This window comes from Astatotilapia calliptera, chromosome 22, assembly GCF_964374335.1.
Source record: "Astatotilapia calliptera chromosome 22, fAstCal68.1, whole genome shotgun sequence".
Lineage (NCBI taxonomy): Eukaryota > Metazoa > Chordata > Actinopteri > Cichliformes > Cichlidae > Astatotilapia > Astatotilapia calliptera.
In genome coordinates, this window is record NC_137442.1 from 2,562,476 (window position 1) to 2,582,596 (window position 20,121).

Genomic DNA, 20,121 nt, shown 5'->3' on the forward strand with positions numbered 1-20,121 from the left:
GTCGAGCCTTAAACTCTAACTCGCTCACCTCAGACGATGCTGAGGTCCATGGTGGAGGCTGCAGAGGCCCTGTGTCCTAATGTGATGAAGAAGAGCAGCCTTCGCCAGGAGCTGCTGAAGGCCGGTGCGGGGAGGATGACCATTCCTCGCAGCTTTGCCACCACCACGCTGCTGGAGCAGTCCGGGGTCGACATCATCAATAAGATCAGGTCTGAAATGCAAACGAGGTTCCTTAAAAACACTTAAAGAGCTTCTGATCCTCAGCACACACACTTTTTTAAAATTGTAAAATCTTTTAATACCTTTTGATCTTAATATCCTGGGCACATGTGTAACACGTGTCTTATGTCGCCCGTGTGTGACAGTGAAGTGAAACTCGCCGTTGCCTCGTTTCTCTCTGATCGCATCGTGGATGAGATCCTGGAGTCTCTGTCCAGATCACAGCACACTCTGGTTGGTGTCCTCTTCACCTTCACCTCCACCACCTTTCTTTTTCTCCTCGTCGAGATCTTCCTGGTTATCCCTCGTTATCTTTCTCTGGCTGTTTTCAGGCTGACCATCTGATCAGAAAGGACCAACCTCTGGTGCATCACAAGCCCCATTTGGAGATGGAAGTCTTAGATGAGACAGTTCTGCAGCCAGAGAGCTACGACCAGGATCAGAACCAAGATCGGGGAAATGACCTGGACGATATGGACTCCATGGTAGGAAAACACTAGTATGAATGATGTGCTACGAATGTTTCAAAGTCATCAGTAACAGAGCACAAGCTTGCCACATGAAGCAGGATTTAAAGAAAACAGGTCTGTTAATCCGTTCAAAGTGATCTCCTTGGGCCCCGCCCCTCCCTGAGCCCCTCCCCCCGCCCCTCCCTGAGCCTGGTTCTGCTGGAGGTTTCTTCCTGTTAAAAGGGAGTTTTTCCTTCCCACTGTCACCAAAGTGCTTATTCACAGGGGGTCTTTTCTCTGTATCCATTATTTTAGGGTCTACCTTACAATATAAAGCACCTTGAAGCGACTGTTGTTGTGATTTGGAGCTTTATAAATAAAACTGAATTGAATTTCAAACATACAAACTTGAAGACAGAGGCAGGAGATCATTTTCTGCTCTGGGTCTAAACTTCTTACATCTACAACATGGAGGAGGAGAATTCACCTCGAAGAGTGAGACTTCCACAGATGTGTGTGAGTACAGCAGAGACCTGGGAGCGGTGTTAGCGCTGCGCTAGGAGGTCACCTTGATGGGTTAACAGCTAAGCCCAAATCTGCTGTGTTTGTTTTTATGGCTGTACTCGTGAGAGTTTCACGTATTTGTGTGACAATAAAAAAATAATGATTAACAAAAATACTTTGCTGTTTAGATGATACCCAAGTCCAAGAGGAAGAGCATTCTGGTCAGGATGCTGAGGCCCGTGTCTGTGGCGTTTGGTAAGTAACATGTTGAGTCAGGCGCCGGTGACCCTTTGAACCTGGAGGAGGTGGGAAATAAACAGTATGGAGACAGTCGGCAAGCATTTCATCCAGACGGGGAAAAGTGAACTAGATAAACAAATCTACTCATTACTGTTAGTCACTGATGAGACTGACGTCTAAGCATGTAGAAACTCTTCAAAATAAAATATAATACAGCTCCTTATAAGGCTTTAGACCAGGGGTGTCAAACATCAGGCTCGCGGACCAGAATCAGCCTGGCAGAAGTGAAGAAGGACACAGATTTGAACTGTATTTTCATAAGTTTACAATCTGTCTTCTAGTTGTTTCATGTCTTGTGTATCCAGTATCATGGGACAAAATATAACACAACATCTTAGCGTGAGGACCTGCTGCGGTGGTATTTGACTTGTTCGATCTTGACTTGTCTTTTTGAAATTCCCATGAGGCTTTGCTTCCTTCTGTCTTTGCCTGTCAGAGTTGGAGTTTGACCTCGACAAAGCTCTGGAAGAGGTACCTATCCACGTCGAGGACCCTCCTCTTCCTTCTCCTTCACAGCTGGACAGAACATCAGCGTACTACGAAGACCTCCCCCCTCCCCCGACTCCACAGGACGCAAAATCTGCCCCGCTGGCCGAGCTGCCGCCCATGGAGCACAAAACTCTGGAACATCACACCAAATTCCGGCCAAAACCCAAGAGGACGAAACCCGCTCGGCCACACGTAGGTCTCTAACATCCCCAAATCGACCCTGGGATGGATGTTTGGGATTTGTTTTGTGAGTCCTTTTAGTGTAAACTCATCATCAAATAATTGAGCTCTGTTTGTCTCTTTCAGCGGGAGGCCACGGGCGGCTCGGCGCCACAGGAAGCAGAGCCGAACAGCATCATGGGAAAGCTGGACGAGGGCTTGGATGACTTCTTCTCCAAGAAAGTCATTAAACTCGGCTTCAAGTGAGCATCGTGCCAAAACTGTTTTACATATTTTCACTCTTTAAGTAATCTTACTTTTAAAAGTAACTTATTACAATAGTAACAGTTCATTACGTTACCTGAAAACAGCAGTTTGCTAAAGTACAAATATGCACATCTTTGTATTTAGCTTGGCAACCGAGGCTCAGGGGGTTGGGAAGCTCATCTTGTAACCGGAAGGTTGCCGGTTCGATCCCCAGCTCTGTCTGCCTTGGTCGTTGTGTCCTTGAGCAAGACACTTCACCTACCGCCTACTGGTGATGGCCAGAGGGGCGTGATTTAGCAGCCTCGCTTCTGTCAGTCTGCCCCAGGGCAGCTGTGGCTACAACTGTAGCTGCCTCCACCAGTGTGTGAATGTGAGAGTGAATGAACAGTGGAATTGTAAAGCGCTTTGAGGGCCTCGAAAAGCACTATATAAATGCAATCCATTATTATTATTATTGTTAGCCAGATGGTGTAAAGCCTACCGTGCATTTACCTTTGACTGTAGGCTAAATACAGGCTGGAGGACGTTTTGCGGATGTTAGAGACCTGCATGTGACCAGCTGGGATTTGTCCTCTTGAGTTTTGGATAGTGGCAGATGCATGTATTGGTTGGATTTCCTCCACCTCGTCCTCATCTGGTGCTAAACAGCTGTAGGATTGGATATTTTCCAGTCCTACAGCTGTTCAGCTCCATGTCGAGAAGTCAAAGAGACGTAAACATTGTTTTCCCTTTTTTTTGTGACATTAAAGTGATCATTTCCCAAATTCAGTTGGTCATGTTGGTTAAGGTTTTCTTATAATTTGAACATGTTTGGCATCAAATTCACTTTTGAGACTGAATAAATTTAGATTTTCTCATTTTGATCATCTCCAGAATTCCCTCTGGGAAAGGTTCGTCCACCAGCACTCAGGAAGGATCGGATAAAAAACGTGAATCCAGGAAGAGTGGTTTCTTTAATCTCATCAAACGAACGTCCCGTTCAGAGAAGAGCCATGGATCTGCCGCCATCACCCCACCTCAAGCTGCCTCTTCTGCCACAGCTGCACCCCTTTCCCCGTGTCCAGTGACTTGGGAGACGACACCGGCATCTCCCACATCACCTGTGAAAATCTGTCCCATTGTGCCGGAGCCCGAGCAGGAACCCCACAGGTCTCACTCTTCGAACCACACAGATTCTGAGATTGAGGCGTCTCCAGCTGCCACCGAACCTGCAGAGGAGGAGAAAGAAAAGAAGAACGTGGAGAGTAAGGAGAACCTGGAGAAGACAGAGCATCTGGAGAAAGTGGAGAAGAAGGGAAACCCCCATAAACCCCGTCACATCGGAGTTCCTATGATGAGAATGGACCTGATGGCTGAGATGAAGGCCAGGCAGGAGAGAATGGCTGGGAAGAAAGTAGGTGGAGTTTAAAGTTTGGATGCATCATTATCCAAAATATAAGACATGAATGTTCATGGGGTGGACAAAATAATAGGAACAGACCAGTACCACATTACTGCTGAGTGCAGCTACAGTAGTAAAGTAGATTTATCGTCAGAACTCGTCAGAATGATGCAGCGACGTAAGCCGAGCTGCAGATGTTCCTAATGAAAAGGCCAGTAGGAGCGCACTCAGTGACTGAATATAAAAATGTCTTTCTCTGGTTTCAGACGGAGGCAGCTCACGCACAGGACAAGGTGGACGGTGACAAAGGTTTGTGTCTTTATCATCTTACCTTCAGATGAGGCTGAACATGAAAGGCGGGGCTCCACATGAAATTTGAAATGCCATGAAAAATGTGATGTTTCAAGCGTGCTGGCTCTGTGCTGACGGTGCTGTCAATCGTCTTCCTGCAGCCAAGTCAGAAGTCCATCCCGCCGTGCCAGCAGACACTGATGAATCTAAACCAGAGCCATCACCCAGGGCTAAGCCATCTGGTGTCACCCCCAAACCACCCCAGGCTACCAAAGCACCCCTGGTAGCCTGCACCTCTGGACCCCTCAGCCCAGCTAGCCGCCGACCAAGCAGCACCTACGTCTCTGGTAAGCAGGGAGAGTGCGAAGCCACCACTTTGAAGCTGAAAAATATATGCAGTTCCCATTTAAAACCAGACCAAGTGTCTGACTGGTTGATTCCTCTGTGTGTCAGATGAATGTGGCAGTGCTCCAACGGGCAGCTTGTCTCCCAAAGCACCACTTCCTGCTCCTCGCCTGAAGAGGGCACCATCAGAACAGGAGCGAGCGAGTACCAGCAGCAACCCTGCAGAAGCTCTCTCTCCTCAGAAGGGTTAGTACCTACAGCACTGTGCAAAAGTCTTGAGTCACTCTGATTTCTTTATATTTTTCTTTCAAGCCACCGGACCTCCTTATACTTGTTTTCATTGTTTTTCATTGGACACCGTCATTTTCGGTCCAGTCCTGGATGATCTCGTAACAGCTGATGAGACCGATGGACAGAAAAGTGCCGTCATACTTTGGTCCACCGTGCAGTACCGTCTGCACATTTTTCAGCAGAACAATGATCCCACATACGATACCAGTGCAGTAAAACCACTATGGGTCATGGATCGGCCTCCCCAGAGCATGATTGAAGCAGCACATCTTGGTTTCCTTTGCATGGATCAGATGTTTCAATAAATCGCAGCACTTATTTTTCATTATCCTGGTAAAATGTAAAGAAATGAGGCGTCACACAAGACTCATATATGTAAAACCTTTCAATAAACAATTTAAGATAATCAATCTTTATTAAAAGGCATCAATCTCAGTCTATAAACATTATAGTTCAGGTATTATTTATTTATTACTTATTTTTTATTGATAAGGTGGTTTAAATTCGGCACAGATGGTCACTCAGACGATGTCAGACAGCCACGGCTGCTGAGACGCTTCCCTGCGATGAAGGCTGCACGACTCGCCGCTCTGGCAAAGCACAACACTTAATTTACCAGGTTCCTGCATGTTTAATGGAGGCTTCCAGGGCCATGTTTGACGCCTCCACACGCCACACATGTTACGTCTGAAGCGATGGTCTGTCACACTTAAAGCAGATGCGTTCAATCCCAGCCTGTACTTGATACGTCCAAATGTCACTGTGCGGGGGATTTGGTAGTTTAATGCTTTAGTTGTGTAATTAACGCTCACAGGGACTCAGTGTTTTTCCTTAAAACAGCGACTCAGCTGCGCGATAAGAAAAAAAGACGACTTCTCTTCTTTTTTTAATTGTTGTGTAAAAAGATGTGATTTTAAAGTCAAAGAGACGAGAAGAAAAGGTCATTTGTACGTTTCCAGGACAGTTTATTGCACTCTTCAGAGTGAGTGTGTTTCAGCTGATGAAGCGTTGCAGAATATCTCAGTGTGAACCGCAGAGTTGTTGTTTTAACCTCGTTCAATATTTTATTTTTAAAGCAAACTTACACCCACTAGCTTTAGGATCACCACAATCCTCTTTATGGAATCTAAACTATCAGAGCTCAGCAGCTAATGCTAAAAAGTTTAATCATCAGTTTGCATCCACGTGTTTAATGGTGCAGATACATGCAACCCTGCACATTAGCACACAAATATTATACCAATTATATATTCACGAAAACTTAAGGAAAGACTGATCTGTTCGTACAATAAGATGTGTAATTTGTCCAATATTATTCTCAGAAGATGTCTTAAAAGGCACCGACACCAGCAAACACAGAGCAGAGGTCCAGTGGAGGTCGGGACGCCTGTCAATCAAACGGCCTGCGGCAGTTATGCTAAACTGCTTTAAAATTTACTCAATAATAAAAAAGCTTTTTTAAAATCATCCACTATGAAGTTATATTGGAAAGATTATTGAGACACTTTTTGCATCAAGCTGTAAACAAACTTTGCATTTTAACAGAAGAGGCTTTGGGGATGGAGCCGCACCTTCAAGTGGCCATTAGAGGAACTGCACTTTATTTATTTCCTTAATTTTCATTAGTTTCTTTGATACCGTCTTCATCCTGTAGGATAGTACCTTTCTGACTTCCAACACTTACCTTTGCATTCAAACCGGTTCCTAATCAGTCATCGGTAGTTCACATCTGCTGTCCAAGTCCACGCTGGGAAATCAAATGAAGCCGCTGAGAGTTTTCAGCTTCAAATTCGTGTCGGTCTTTACGGACAGTGTGTCCTTCTCTTCCAGCAGGTGAGAGTTCCACAGACGGCGATGTGTTTGATGGATCCGTCGAAGGCGCAGCGTCTGGCGCGGGCAGCCAGCGGTCGTCATCTCTGAAGAGGACAGTCAACCTTTCAGCTGCAAGCGAGGACAACCGAGAGCGCACCAAATCCCTCCCTGCCTACGGTACAACCAGTCACACTTACAATCACTGCATGTTGGTGCTCGATGGATCAGTCAGGAGGATGATCTGCTGTATTCTGTCTCTGCAAAGATGTTTTGAATGCCCAGAGCATCACGAGTAATCTGCAAAACCTCAGGCCACAGCAGCTCGCAGCATCCTCCCTGCTGATTGGGTCTAGTACTGTATGAATAATAATCACATCCTCTTTTTATAAAAACAAGCAAACCTCATAGTAAAGTATACAGACTGTATTCCACAGGCTTGAGGTGGTGTTAGAGTGCATCAGTATGATTATCTTTATCACTCTCTGCAGTGAGGCCTCCATCTCTGTCTGACGCACCTCCGAGTCCAGCTGATGAAGAGGCCGATCTCAAGTCTAACAGCAAATCAGAGGACGAGTCCAGTGATGACACGACATCAGTCTGACACCTGTAAGGTGTTTGCAGTCACCTAAATCCTGCTCGGCCACCTTTAAGGAGGCCGATCCCGTTCATACAGACAAAGACACACGTGTAAATATTTTTCTTTGTACGTGCAGTGGATGCTGCACTTTGTCATGCTGTTATCAGTGGGACTTTCCCGACCTTGGATTAGTCCCAGCTGTCAAAACAACGTGCACATCAAAACAACCCCACCACTGTTTCTGTCCAAAGCTCTAATAGGACCATAAAGAGCAGGAGGATGGGTTTTATCTGTGGCTGCTTAGATGAACATACTCAGCAATAAAAAGCTCACTTAGTCCAAAGCACTGAGGAAAATGAGTCTGACTTGTTGTTTTTGTGCGACTGTAAGACGGTCAAAGTCTAAAAATCTTTCTTTATTATCTTTAAATCAGCAAATTCAAAGCAGCTGGAAAATTCTCAAACTCATTAGAAGAGCAACAAACTAGTCAAAAAATTCTGTTCTGAATTCTCTGTCGCTCCGTTCTGATAGCGAGATAAATCATAAATCAATCTGCACATTGTGACAGTGATGTTTCCTCAAAGACACGCGTGTTTGAGAGCGAGTCCACTCCATGGACTTGCAGCAGAAAAGGAACAAACTGAACTCCGGCCTGGAACATTAAAAGCAGTGACTGGAGGTTGGGGATGCTTTATATAAGCAACGTATTAGCTTGTGCCAAATGTAACAGATGTTGATTTATGTGTAAAAGTGCTAGACTCCAGCTCTAATGTCATAAAGCAGCATTAAATATAAGGTTAATGTCCACGACCAGCCAGCAGGCTGAGATGATTCCAGATGTTCCCAGGATAAAACACAGAGTAGGGACGATTGTTAAGCCAGAAACGATGCGGTGTATTTAATTAGAGCACCATCAGATTATCATTATTATTATTTATTTTTATTTTTTAATCAAGATCGAGATGTAACATTTTAGCGACATAAACGGAGCGTCAGAGGAGCAGTGAGACGATGCTGCGTTTATGTCGAGTGGACTGTAAATGCTGCTTTCGTCCACGTCCACTTCCGACTGCAAACCTCCAATTAGAGCCTTCCAGTCACCGCGGAGGGAAATGATACAGACGCCTCATTTCATCCACAGCTTGGCCTTCAGCCCAGTTGAACAGTGGGTTTGAACCCAGAAAAACAGCTGCTACGCTCATTTTACGTGATGTGAACACAGCAAATAAACCTCAGCGGGTGGAGACAGAGCAGCTCGTGCTCCTTTTATTTATTTGCTCAAAGTCAGGCAAAAGTAAGCCAACAAGGAGGATGGTAATATTAAGATTTGAGATGCAAAATTTAAAGCAACAGTTCACCCCAAACTCACGTTTGCATGTTTTCCCCCACCCTGTATTTCTGGATTGTGTCGGCGTGGGTTCCCCGCTTTTTCTTATTTAGTTTTTCTTGATCATGAAGTGCACAGTAGTTCTTGAAGCACCTGAAAATACACCTGAAAACCTCTTTGCTGAAGTCACGCCCCTGTTTCTCATGAAGTCCACAAACTTTGCTGTGAGCAGTTTCATGTGGGAACTATTTTCTTTCTACCAAACTACAACCATCCAACAGTCTGCTCGGGCAAACGAGCACGTACCCATGTTGGGACGTGATTCCTGTTACGGGATGTAAACGCTGACGAGTCCTCTTGAGCAGAGCTGTAATGTTGGCTGTCTGCGTGCTTCTCTGGGCTGGTAGAGCTATGGTAACCGTTCCCATGTGAAGCTGCTCTTTCCACGGCTCGTGGAGGGTTTTTTATAACGAGCCGGTCATGATGTCTGGAAAAACGCATCACTGCTGAGCTATTCAAAGGTACTGTTTGGCCCTTAGAGCACCCCGAGGTGAGTTCACATCTCTGCAGCTGATCTCTCGGAAAGAATAGCACATTTGATTTGGAGGTGAACTGTCCTGTAATATTTAATTGGTTCTATCTAAATGAAAATAAGCAGTGCGTGTATCCGAAACGTCAAACTGCCTTTGGTAAATGTCACCATCTGTTACTCTTCTGCTATCACGAGTCCATAAAGTTCAGTGTTTAAACAAACAAAGTGATTTCTGTTCATCATGTACTGCTGCCCTCACCGATGTATCCTGTAAATATGAGCCGACACTGATTACAGACTAAGAGGGGTTTGTGTCATGTGATTTAAAATCCTTGGTGATGGGTTTCTTTTCTTTTTTATCTGTTTTTATAGATTTGCTGTAAATGTGACAGCGCACGGTCAGATATTTCTGTATTTGAATGTTTATACCAATAAATATTATTTTACTTGTGTCTCTCTCTCGCTCTCTTTACACGCATGTCTGTTGGGCACTCTCGCTCACCCCTCCCTTCATATATACAGACCACCAAGTCTTTATGCTCATTTGGCTGATTTCAGGCGACGCCTGAGCAGATTTTATTTCAGGGGGACAGAGCGTCTTTGTCTCTCTGAGGACGTCGGGCACGTTTGTTTCCTGCCTGTAGACTGGTCTAAAGCACCATGGACAGCACACTGGACAGACTGGACGCTGCAGGATTCTTACAGATCTGGCAACATTTTGACATAAATGGTAAGAAGGCGAGCTTTTTAATGGACCTTAAATTACTAATATATATAGATATATGAACGTATTAAAAAGATATCTGGCATACAAACTGTATAATTGATTTGAGTTTGCTACTGCTTCTAAATACAAAGTGCAAACTTGACGTGATATGAAACCAGTGAGTTGGGACGATCATGTTACAGCAGCTTAACAAACAGACCAATAATTAAATAAAATAATAGCTTAATAATGTACAGTAATCAATAAAATGGAACAGGACACGAAGAAATGCAAAAGTCCTTAAGCAGAAAATAATGATGGAATTCAAATAAAAGTAAAACTAAACTACAATCAAATACAAAAATAAACGGATAAATTGTTGTGATTGTGATTTGTAGCTGATGGAAGTGAATGTGTGAGATGATGATGATACGTGTGAACAGTGCAGGGTTTAATCAAGCTGTTGAGACTTTCTTCAGTTCCAGCTTCAACTTTGTGACTTTAAGAGGAAACTCAGTTTTTATCTGAATTATAACAATTAATTTTAAACAAACTACATTGTTTGGAAAGATTGTAACCGTCGCAGTAAATCCTGTTATGATTCCGCTCTCTGAAAACGGCTCGTGCAGAAGAACTGAACCAGTTTAGCTGGAAGAAAGAAGTGAAACTGTATCAGTGTCACATAAGCAGTTCTACTCGAGAGTAAGTGACAGAAAAACCATCATTTTGTTTCTGTCTTAGACGACGGCTACATCGAAGCCAGTGAGCTGGAGGCCTTCTTTAAACACACGTTGCACAAACTCGGGATGAAGGTAAGAGATCCACGTGTGAGAACGGTTAACGATGAGCGAATCGTTTCCTGTTGGCCAAACGAGGTTCTGAACTACAGTTTGTATTTTTTTTAACATTTGCACTGTAAAAGTCAGACACGATTAAAACAACTATGGTAACTTTTTGGTAGCATTTGGATTTTTCTGGGTCAGCTGTCACATTTAAAGGCCTCGAAAACTTCACTGTAACTCCCAGAGGTTAAAAAATAATAAGTAAACAGGACCCAGAAATGCCCAAAACTCATTAGCTGCAGACTGACGTCCATGCTGTTTTCAGAAGGAGGAGATAACTGAGGACAAAATCAGAAGGCTGAAAGAGAAGTTCATGCCTGCGTGTGACATCGGGGCTGACGGACGTCTGCAGATCCAAGAGGTACGAGGTCAGCCTTCGATGTGTTCTGTCAGCAACCAACAAGCATATTCACTCCTGTACAAAAAAGACATACATTACAAAAAAGAAGAAGAAATTAGACTCAACAACAGATTCTTCTGTCACCTTTTCAGCTGGCCACACTGATGCTGCCAGAGGAGGAGAACTTCCTGCTTCTGTTCCGCAGAGAGACGCCGCTGGACAACAGTGTGGAGTTTATGAGGGTGAGGGTCAAAGGTCAACAAATAATGGAGCGATGAGGAATGGAGGAGGAGGAGGAGGATGGGTATTTAATGAGTAACAGTGTGGAAGAGCATTTCACAAATCAGAGATTAATCAATATCAACAGTTTTGTTTCCTTTTGGTATTTATGTGCACATTTCTGAAACACCATGAGTCACAAAATGCTCAGAATTATAATTACATAGATAATGCATGCAAATAAAACAAAATACTAAATGAAACTGTAAAGGCGTTAACCTTTTAATTTAATAGACAATCAATATTCCCTGTCTTATCAATCATTACGAATGACACCGCTCTGCAGCCCCTAATCTCTTTGTAGGGCGAGAGTGTTCAGCTGTTGGCAGCAGTTGGTGAGGTGTGGATAAAGGCACACCTGAGGGAGGCTTATTATGTAATTTAAATTAAAACCTCTTCTTTGTGAAATTCTGGTATTAGTCTCCATATTTATGTTGCAGCTTTTGAGTCGTAACAGAGGAGAACCTGGATTTCTTTCTTTATTTTTAACCATGGACACTTTGGTAAAAACACGTCGGGAAGCTCCACCTTCTCTGGTTTCCTCCTTGGACATTGCTTCAGTTACTTTAAACTTAGTTTCAGCAGGCTTCTCGCTGACACCATCCTCCTCCCGTTCTCTGCTTCACCTCCAGCTAACCATCTTTCCTTAAATAGGAAAATGAGGAAAATTCCTCACCAAGAGAGTTGGAAACCATCGATGGAAAGTTCTGGGCACACCAGCATGATGTTTGCTCACCATCTGCCCTACTGTTCACATTTGGCTTCCTGTGACTTTGCAATCTTCCACAACATTTACGTGAAGTTTCACACACTAGTAGAGATCCACTATGCATCCACTGAATGATCTAAAAAGTGCAACGTGCTGGAAGAGGTCCAAAGCTGAACAAGGAAAGGACCTTGAAGGGGAGACCTGTAGGTTAGACTGTTGTCGGTGTGGCTCAACCTTCGGCACAAAGACGAACTGTAATTTCATGTTAATGGTTTATTTTTAGGATTATTCCTTTTTTTCTTTTTGCAGATTTGGAGAAACTATGACACAGACAGCAGTGGCTACATCTCAGCTGTTGAACTCAAGGTGACTGTTCAAATCTGAGGAAATATCTTAAAAGCAGACACAGCTTTCGGAGGTGGTGAAATGATTTCAGATCCCCAAAAATCAGCGATTTGCTTATTGTGTGAACCCAGATTAGATCGTTATTGGGGCTTAATTAAAATGAAAAAGCACATTTGGTGGAGTTTCTCTGTGGCAGACGCGTCTTTCTTGTGTCTTTCTTCAGGGGTTTCTTCAAGACTTGTTCCTCCAACATGGGAAGACCATCACCCCCAAAAAATTGGAGGAGTACACTGACACCATGGTAACGGGCAGTGAGGTTGGGATTTGGGGGGCAACAAGTTTGGCTCATCTTCACTCTGACGGGGTTTTTTTTCCCCCTCTAGATGAAAATGTTTGACAAAAACAAAGATGGCAGACTGGATCTCAATGACCTGGCCAGGTACTGTTCGAATTGTTTCACTTTCTGGCACCAACGAGTGTTTTTACACCCTTTTTGCAGCAACGCCTGCAGTACTTTTTCATGGGGGTGACACAGGGGAGGGGGTGAGGATGGGAAATCGTGAGGGACATACTACATGACACACTACAGATGACAAAAACTGTATAAGCAGCACTGAGGGGGCCAGCACATTTTGGGGGGGATGGCCCCTGCCCCCCCTTGGTGGCACCCCTGTCACTTTATCGGTCATTTTCTTTGTTTTGATCGATCAGCCTCTCTGTGTTCTTTTGTTTTTGTGACCTTGCTTGTCACGGTTTTGAGTCTCTTTATGATGTTTTTACATGTTTTTCTATTTTGTTTTCATTTTCTATTGTTCTGCTTTAAAATATTTTCTTTTTTTGTCCTTGCATCCCGATAGAATCACTCACAAAAGCCTTTGAGGGATTGAAAATATTTATTGGATTCTATCATATTTCTATTTGACAAAAATCTGTTTCTTTTCTCCAGAATTTTGGCCTTAAAAGAAAATTTCCTGCTGAAGTTCAAGATGGATGTAAGTGTGAAGATGCTGACTTGTAGTGTAAAGTGGATAAACTGCACCTAACAACAAAGCCACTGTGACTGAATCATATTTAACCTTCCATACTCAGTTTGGATGTTCATTTATTCATATTCAGTGCAACATTCTGCTCTCAGGCTTGCAGTCAGGAAGACAGAAAGAGGGACTTTGAGAAGATATTCGCTCACTATGATGTTGTAAGTGGAATTTTGCCCACTTTAATAATCATCTCTTTCTCATTGGGCTTGAATTCTTTTGTTGTTTTGTTAATAGTACAACCAGAGAGCAGGACTGGTTCACGCAAAGCACATTTTTCATGTAGCTTTAAAAATGTGAATAGAGAAAGAAAACCTTTGAAGTTCTGACACGCAGTTATTCTTGATGATAAAATAATATTATGCCACGTGTGTGTAGAGTAAGACGGGTGCACTGGAGGGCCCTGAGGTGGATGGATTTGTCAAAGATATGATGGAGCTGGTGAAGGTATAACTCTTACTCTTACGATCCCGACAGCAGTGTTTTTGTTTAGTGCTGTTTAAATGTTTCTGTTGTTGTATGATTTTTGATATCACTCACAAAAATGCAGTTATTCTGTAACATTAAAAAAACCCTTACAGAGTAGGGTTGGTACTTTCTTTAAATAAACCTTTCTTTGTTTTAATAACCTGTAGAGACTTTTATTTGAAGCATTTAAATCCACTAAGACTTTCACAGCTATAAATTCTTTCTGCAGCCCAGCATCAGTGGGACAGACCTGGATAAGTTCAGGAAAGCCCTGATGGGTCACTGTGACATCAATGGAGACGGAAAGATCCAAAAGAATGAGCTGGCTCTCTGCCTCGGCCTTAAGCTCAGCTAACTGACCCTGGAAACATTCAAAGAAGTGTATATCCTTCCTTCCTCTGCTGATCTCTTTTACTTGCCGTCTTCTTTGTATCCTGCTGATTGTCTTAACTCGTCCCTTTTCTTTCTTCACCTGTGGTTTCTCGTCTGATCCCAGTTTTTGCAGGCATGTTGATAAATGGTGTTGTGTTTTTATTAACTGGGTCATATTTCCATAACTGTAAATATCTTTCTTTATTTGAAAATATTTTGCATTAAATGTGGATCTTGCCATAATGACATTACTCTACTGTAGATAAGTAAAACATATCTATCTGCTTTGAATTATTATAATGTTGCTTTTTCCAACGCATGCTGATTCTGCGTAATGTGACTAAATCACTGTTTGCATGACATTACTGTGAAAGTAGCAAAGATAGAAGAGATTTAATAAAAATGATTTACGTTTTGTCAGTAGTGTCTTTCTGAACATAAACCACAGGAGTCACAGACGACCGGCAGGACTCCTGAAGTCTTTTTACTGAAAACATCAATCTGGCAACAAGGACCACCTTAGATTATTAAATATCACATAACAGGAAACAGTCCTGTTTATTACTTTGAAAATATACCTTTCATATGCTGTCCCTCCAAACTGATGCTCTAGATTTAAGTTTATATTAAAGCCTTCTATCCTGAAACTAATCAGAGGATGTGCCTCTTACGCTGAGTTAGTATAAAGTCTTAGAGGCCTGTACTGTGAAACAATTTTAAAAACTTCTACATACCCAGGACATCTTTTCTCCTATTATATTTGGCTTCATTTACCCTAACAAATCTCCACATCTACCAGAACTTGTTCACATAAAATGAGCTCAGTGAACCATGATGCCGTGTTGTGTCTGCTTTACCCCAGACAGGTTTAAGGTTTATTTGTTTATAATAAATCCCTCTGCACCCATCAGAAACTGAATAAGAAAGAAGAACATGTGCAAGAAGGCTGTAGCTGTTGCAGTAAACAGTGTGTTAAGTGGATGAGTTGTACAGGGAGCCACAGGCAGGAAAGATTTCCTGTGTCGTTCAGTGGTGCTTTTTGGTAATCTCAGTCTCTCACTGAATGAGCTCCTGTGACTGACCAGCATGTCATGCAGTGGGTGGGAAGAATTATCCAACATTGTCTTTATCTTGGACAGCATCCACCTCTCCGACACCACCTTAGGAGAGTCCTGCTCCATTCCTACAACATTGCTGGCCTTGCGGATCAGTTTTTTGAGTCCCCCAGCATGCAGCAGCATAAAGGATCGCACTGACCACAACAGACTCATACAAAATCCTGAGCATTGTCCAGCAGATGTTGAAGGACCTCAGTCGCCTCAAAAAATAGAGACGACTCTGGCCCTTCCTGTAAAGTGCTGTGGTGTTTTTAGCCCAGTCCAGTTTATTGTCAATGTGTACTCCAAGGTATTTATAGTCCTCCACAATGTCAACACTGACCCCCTGGATTGAAACAGGGGTCAAGTGTTTCCTGGTCTTCCTGAAGTCCACGATCAGTTCCTTGGTCTTTGCCACGTTGAGCTGCAGATGATTCTGCTCACACCACGTGACAAAGGAGTCGACCACAGCCCGGTACTCTGTCTCATCATCCCTGCTGATGCATCCAACCACCGCAGAGTCATCAGAAAACTTCTGAAGATGGAGGTCTCTGTGCAGTGGCTGAAGTCTGTGGTGTAGAGGGTGAAGAGGAAGGGGGAGAGGACAGTCCCCTGTGGTGCCCCTGTGTTGCTGATCACCTTGTCAGACACACACTGTGGGAGACGTACATATTGTGGTCTTCCTGTCAGGTAATCAACAATCCAGGACACCAGAGAAGCATCCACCTGCATCGCTGCTAACTTATCACCCAGGAGGGTCGGCCTGATGGTATTGAAAGCACTAGAAAAGTCAAAAAACATGACCCTCACAGTGCTCGCCGGCTGGTCCAGGATGAGCCTTTCCAGGGTCTTCATGATGTGGGAGGTCAGTGCGACAGGTCTGTAATCCTGAGGTCACTGGGACGTGGCGTCTTTGGTGCAGGGATGAGGCATGATGTCTTCCACAGCACCGGGACCCTCAGACTCAGACTCAGCATGAACACTTGATGGAAGACTCCACAAAGCTGGGGGGCACAGGCCTTGAGGACGTGGGGACTCACTCCGTCTGGTCCAGCAGACTTGCCTGAGTGGAGTCTCCTTTCAAATGTGAACCTGCAGAAAACTCCTTCCTATCTACATTTTATTGGTAAGACTAAACAAAAATATAATGCTAACAACATTTCTACAACCATGTAGTGGGAAAAAGGGACAGCATGTGGTTTTTTATGATAAAATATCATAAAGCCTCTAGAAACCAAAGTCTTGAATTTTCATCACTAGGTTTATTTTAGTATATTTCATAATTTAATACCCATTTTAAGATAATAGACCAATAAGGAATGGGGTACCTTGGTGTGAAGACATGTCAGTTTAAAGTCATTATGCACCACAAATTTGAATGTAAACTCTATTGGATTTAGGTGGCATCCAAAAACTCGTGGTTGGGTGTCTCAACAATTAGACACGGGGGCTAAAGTTCTGTCATCACTTTGGTCAGCTGATCCTGTAAGTAGTCTACAAACTACGCTGGCTAATTAGTTTAATTCCAAACAGCTGCTGAGGTGGATGGAAGGGCCTCTGCTAATCTCTCCCGCCTGATTCAAATTAGTGCTATATGATTGGTTCTCAACCTGTTGTTTGTTTGCAAGCAACAGTGCGTGCTCTGCAGGCTGCTGGGTTGTGCTTTCTGAAAGATGGCCTCTGGACCTTGTGTGAGGTAAACTTGTTTTGTTCCATTTTAGCAAATCTGTTGATATGCTGACTTTGTTTAACACACATTGTATTTCCAGGGTGTTGTTGCTCTCACTGTTGGCCTTCAGCAAGCATGCTGAGGGTGAGTATTGATGTGTGCAAACTAGATTATGCAATCACTAACCTGTTAGAGCACTGTCGATTTAATTTTCTCTTTGCAGCTCTTACTTACAGGAGGAGCTACTCCAGTGTCATTAAGCCTTATTTTGGGAAGCCTGAGGATTTTCCACACAATCAGTATCTTGTCTCCAGACATAAGAGCTATGCACAACCCCGAAGCTCTCTGGGTGTTTATGGGCCAGAAAATGGGTCACCTGAGAGTTCTTACCCCACTGCTGCAGGTCTGCCTGGTGGTGCTGGTGCTTCCTCTGGTAGGCCATTAAATGGTTACCTTCAACAAGAAAGCATGTCTAGCTACAGATCTGGCTCATCACAACCCCACAAACCATCATATTACCAGGGTGATACTGATGGTGCCCTCCAGTCCAAGGATGCCATGTGGGGTTTGGCACCATCCCAGAAAAGAAACTGGATTGACGCAGGAATCGTCTCAAGTTATCCAATTGAGATGCGTTCTGTGCCCCAGCGGCCAAGTAATGAGCACCAGACCCAGCCACACGACAAGCAAGAACAGTTTAGCGATGAGTCCAGTATGTTTCAGTCTCGGCCCCAGCCTCGCCCGCTGCCCCAGCAGCCACGCTACGAGGCCAGCAAGCCCCAGGCCCGGCCTTTCCCCCAGCAGCCACGCTACGAGGCCAGCAAGCCCCAGGCCCGGCCTTTCCCCCAGCAGCCACGCTACGAGGCCAGCAAGCCCCAGGCCCGGCCTTTCCCCCAGCAGCCACGCTACGAGGCCAGCAAGCTCCATGCCCAGGTACAACCCGAGCGTGAACAGTTGGGCGACGAGTCCAGTAAGTTTCAGCCTCGGCCTTTCCCCCAGCAGCCACGCTACGAGGCCAGCAAGCCCCAGGCCCAGCCTCGGCCTTTCCCCCAGCAGCCACGCTACGAGGCCAGCAAGCCCCAGGCCCAGCCTCGGCCTTTCCCCCAGCAGCCACGCTACGAGGCCAGCAAGCTCCATGTCCAGGTACAACCCGAGCGTGAACAGTTGGGCGACGAGTCCAGTAAGTTTCAGCCTCGGCCAACGCCCCAGCAGCCACACTACGAAGTCAGCAAGCTCCAGGGCAGTGAAGCCAACTCTCCAAGTGGAGGTGTGCTGCAAACCAAATCTGGCATGTGGGACTTGGCTGACCCAAGAAGTTTCAGACCCATTCCAGTTTCATTAAGAAATCTCTACAGGTGGCCACAGCAACAGGCACCCATCTACAACAGATGTTAGCAATAGGTATTTCTGAATGGTTGTCTTTTATTTGTATTTGTTTTGTTTCTAAGAAGCTATAAAAACTCCATTTATTTTTCTCTCCTCAGGTTCTGGCCTCACCTGCAGTTCGTTCTGGCATGGCATCAGATTTTCTGAAATTAATAAAGTGCACAGAGCTGCAGTCTCTGGCTATTGTTAAAACCTCCTGTTTGTTCAGTTTTATGCATGCTCTCATGATAAACTGAGCTGCTCAGTAGATCTAGGTTTGTACTGTTGCTACCATAATGTTGCAGTATACAAACTGATGCACAAAAGGCACTTTTATTTCCCCCCTGAAATAGTTAAACATAAAATTCCTCTCAGGCCTTAAGCCCCAAAGATTGTAATTATCTTACAGTTGTGTAGCTTAGCAAAGCAAACCTGCTTAGCTTTAATGTTTCACCAAGTGTTCAGGGTTCACAACCACAATTTTCACTTCAAGAACAAGGGGTGGAAACATGGCAGTTTAATGCCTTCTATCAATGGCAAAAATTACAGTCCAACCAGATGCTAAACGGAAAATGGTGGTAGTCTGCCAAGCAGGTGGTCACTATTAGGGATTAGCATAAACTAAGGCAATTCAAAGCACAAGCAGCGATTATAGCTTTGAAAGGTGTGGGTGTCTTGTTTTTGGGGCCCAGTTGTGAACTTTGATCATTCCTTCACCGTCAGTATCAGGTGTTGTCTTTTTGTGCCTTAAAAGTAAACTGTATTAACAGACTCGGATTAAAGTGTTTTTATTCTGTAGAGAATATTCACTATTGCTTTGTCTTTGGACAAAAAGTCTTGAGTATTAATATACATATCTCATAGATGTATCATCAAATGCTACTTTCTTGTCTTTTCACTTTTCTGCTGCTTCTTGCTCAAACAGAGTCCCACCCCTCCTCCTCTGATAGCTGTTATTAGCTTAGTCATCTCCAGTTTGGGGAGATAATGACAGTGCTGTTTTTTTGGACACTGACTTCCTGTGTGTGTGGTGTTTCTCCCTGTCATTAAGCAGCAAGTCTGTGTGGTCAAAATGACACAGCTTTGACTGCAGGAGACGCTTCACCATCCGATCCCAGCTCCAATGAACTCACTGTTGGTTTTCCATTTTCAGCTTTCGTAGTGTCTGTTGCTTGTTTGGGGGTTTTACCATCCTTTCCTTTACTCATAGATAGAGATATCATTTATTGTAAAACTTTTTATAGATATTTTGTAGCACACCGTTTACAGTACAGTGTTGTGGGCTTTGCTTTACATTCAATCAAAATGCACTTTAGTCAAAAGTGCATTGCAGTTCATCTGCAGTAACATATATTTGTTTTATGGATCTTTTACTCCCTCATTTATTTAAACAGTGTCAAATTGTAACAACAACCACTTCAAGGCGCTTTATATAGTAAGGTAGACCCTATAATACATACAGAGAAAAACCCAACAATTATGAGCCCCTATGAACAAGCACTTTGATGACAGTGGGAAGGAAAAACTCCCTTTTAACAGGAAGAAACCTCCAGTCAGAAACTGCATGAAAGGCTACGGTTTGCAAGGCAGCAGATGTAAAGCAACCAAGGCAGATGCAGCTGCTTAAATCAAACTCTATTGAACAAAGTGTTTCAAAGATGATTAAAAAGCTAATAAAAGAAATGACATACTTCAATAACTGACATATAATTAACAACACAAATCAAAAAATTAATTACAAATTTGAATGAGTAAAACATTACAAAAAATTAATTGATAACAGTTAGAAAATAAAATAAGCTATAAAGAAAGATAACTTTAGATAAAATAGATTAAAAGGAGTACACCATGTACAAAGTGTGTATGAGTCCTGATCAGTGAATAAAATAACATAATCCAATGGTAAAGACTAGAAAACAGCCATCCCTGTGGTTTAAAGAAAACAAAATAAA

At 43.6% G+C, this 20,121-nt stretch overlaps 3 protein-coding genes across 9 annotated transcripts in view; all 3 read left to right on the plus strand.

The window, feature by feature from the left end:
• carmil1 (capping protein regulator and myosin 1 linker 1) overlaps nt 1–9,395 on the plus strand; it is a 30,906-nt gene extending 21,511 nt beyond the window's left edge. The window contains exons 27-38 of one of the 2 annotated variants that reach the window (XM_026155818.2): nt 34–209; nt 366–453; nt 552–704; nt 1,361–1,427; nt 1,909–2,153; nt 2,268–2,383; nt 3,261–3,780; nt 4,035–4,077; nt 4,221–4,406; nt 4,513–4,650; nt 6,526–6,684; nt 6,996–9,395. In XM_026155818.2, the coding sequence (XP_026011603.2) occupies nt 34–209; nt 366–453; nt 552–704; nt 1,361–1,427; nt 1,909–2,153; nt 2,268–2,383; nt 3,261–3,780; nt 4,035–4,077; nt 4,221–4,406; nt 4,513–4,650; nt 6,526–6,684; nt 6,996–7,108 (2,004 nt within the window). In that variant the 3' untranslated portion in view covers nt 7,109–9,395. The remainder of the gene's footprint in view (nt 1–33; nt 210–365; nt 454–551; nt 705–1,360; nt 1,428–1,908; nt 2,154–2,267; nt 2,384–3,260; nt 3,781–4,034; nt 4,078–4,220; nt 4,407–4,512; nt 4,651–6,525; nt 6,685–6,995) is intronic. The other variant, XM_026155819.2, reaches the window with a different exon arrangement.
• Nucleotides 9,396–9,533: 138 nt separating this feature from the next.
• LOC113014359 (secretagogin-like) lies at nt 9,534–14,453 on the plus strand. The gene is made up of 11 exons (XM_026155821.2): nt 9,534–9,673; nt 10,391–10,461; nt 10,757–10,852; nt 10,984–11,073; nt 12,129–12,185; nt 12,388–12,465; nt 12,548–12,603; nt 13,111–13,156; nt 13,300–13,359; nt 13,577–13,645; nt 13,896–14,453. The coding sequence occupies exons 1-11, from the start codon at nt 9,604–9,606 to the stop codon at nt 14,019–14,021; spliced, it is 819 nt and encodes a 272-aa protein (XP_026011606.1). The 5' UTR covers nt 9,534–9,603; the 3' UTR covers nt 14,022–14,453.
• A 2,262-nt stretch (nt 14,454–16,715) lies between these two features.
• LOC113015304 (uncharacterized) overlaps nt 16,716–20,121 on the plus strand; it is a 325,186-nt gene continuing 321,780 nt past the window's right edge. The window contains exons 1-6 of one of the 6 annotated variants that reach the window (XM_080296231.1): nt 16,716–16,831; nt 16,905–16,948; nt 17,028–17,737; nt 17,786–17,851; nt 18,008–18,205; nt 18,289–18,974. In XM_080296231.1, the coding sequence (XP_080152357.1) occupies nt 16,809–16,831; nt 16,905–16,948; nt 17,028–17,737; nt 17,786–17,851; nt 18,008–18,199 (1,035 nt within the window). In that variant the 5' untranslated portion in view covers nt 16,716–16,808 and the 3' untranslated portion in view covers nt 18,200–18,205; nt 18,289–18,974. Of the gene's footprint in view, nt 16,832–16,904; nt 16,949–17,027; nt 18,206–18,288; nt 18,975–20,121 lie in introns of those variants that run through there. The other 5 variants (XM_080296229.1, XM_080296230.1, XM_080296228.1 and 2 more) reach the window with 5 other exon arrangements.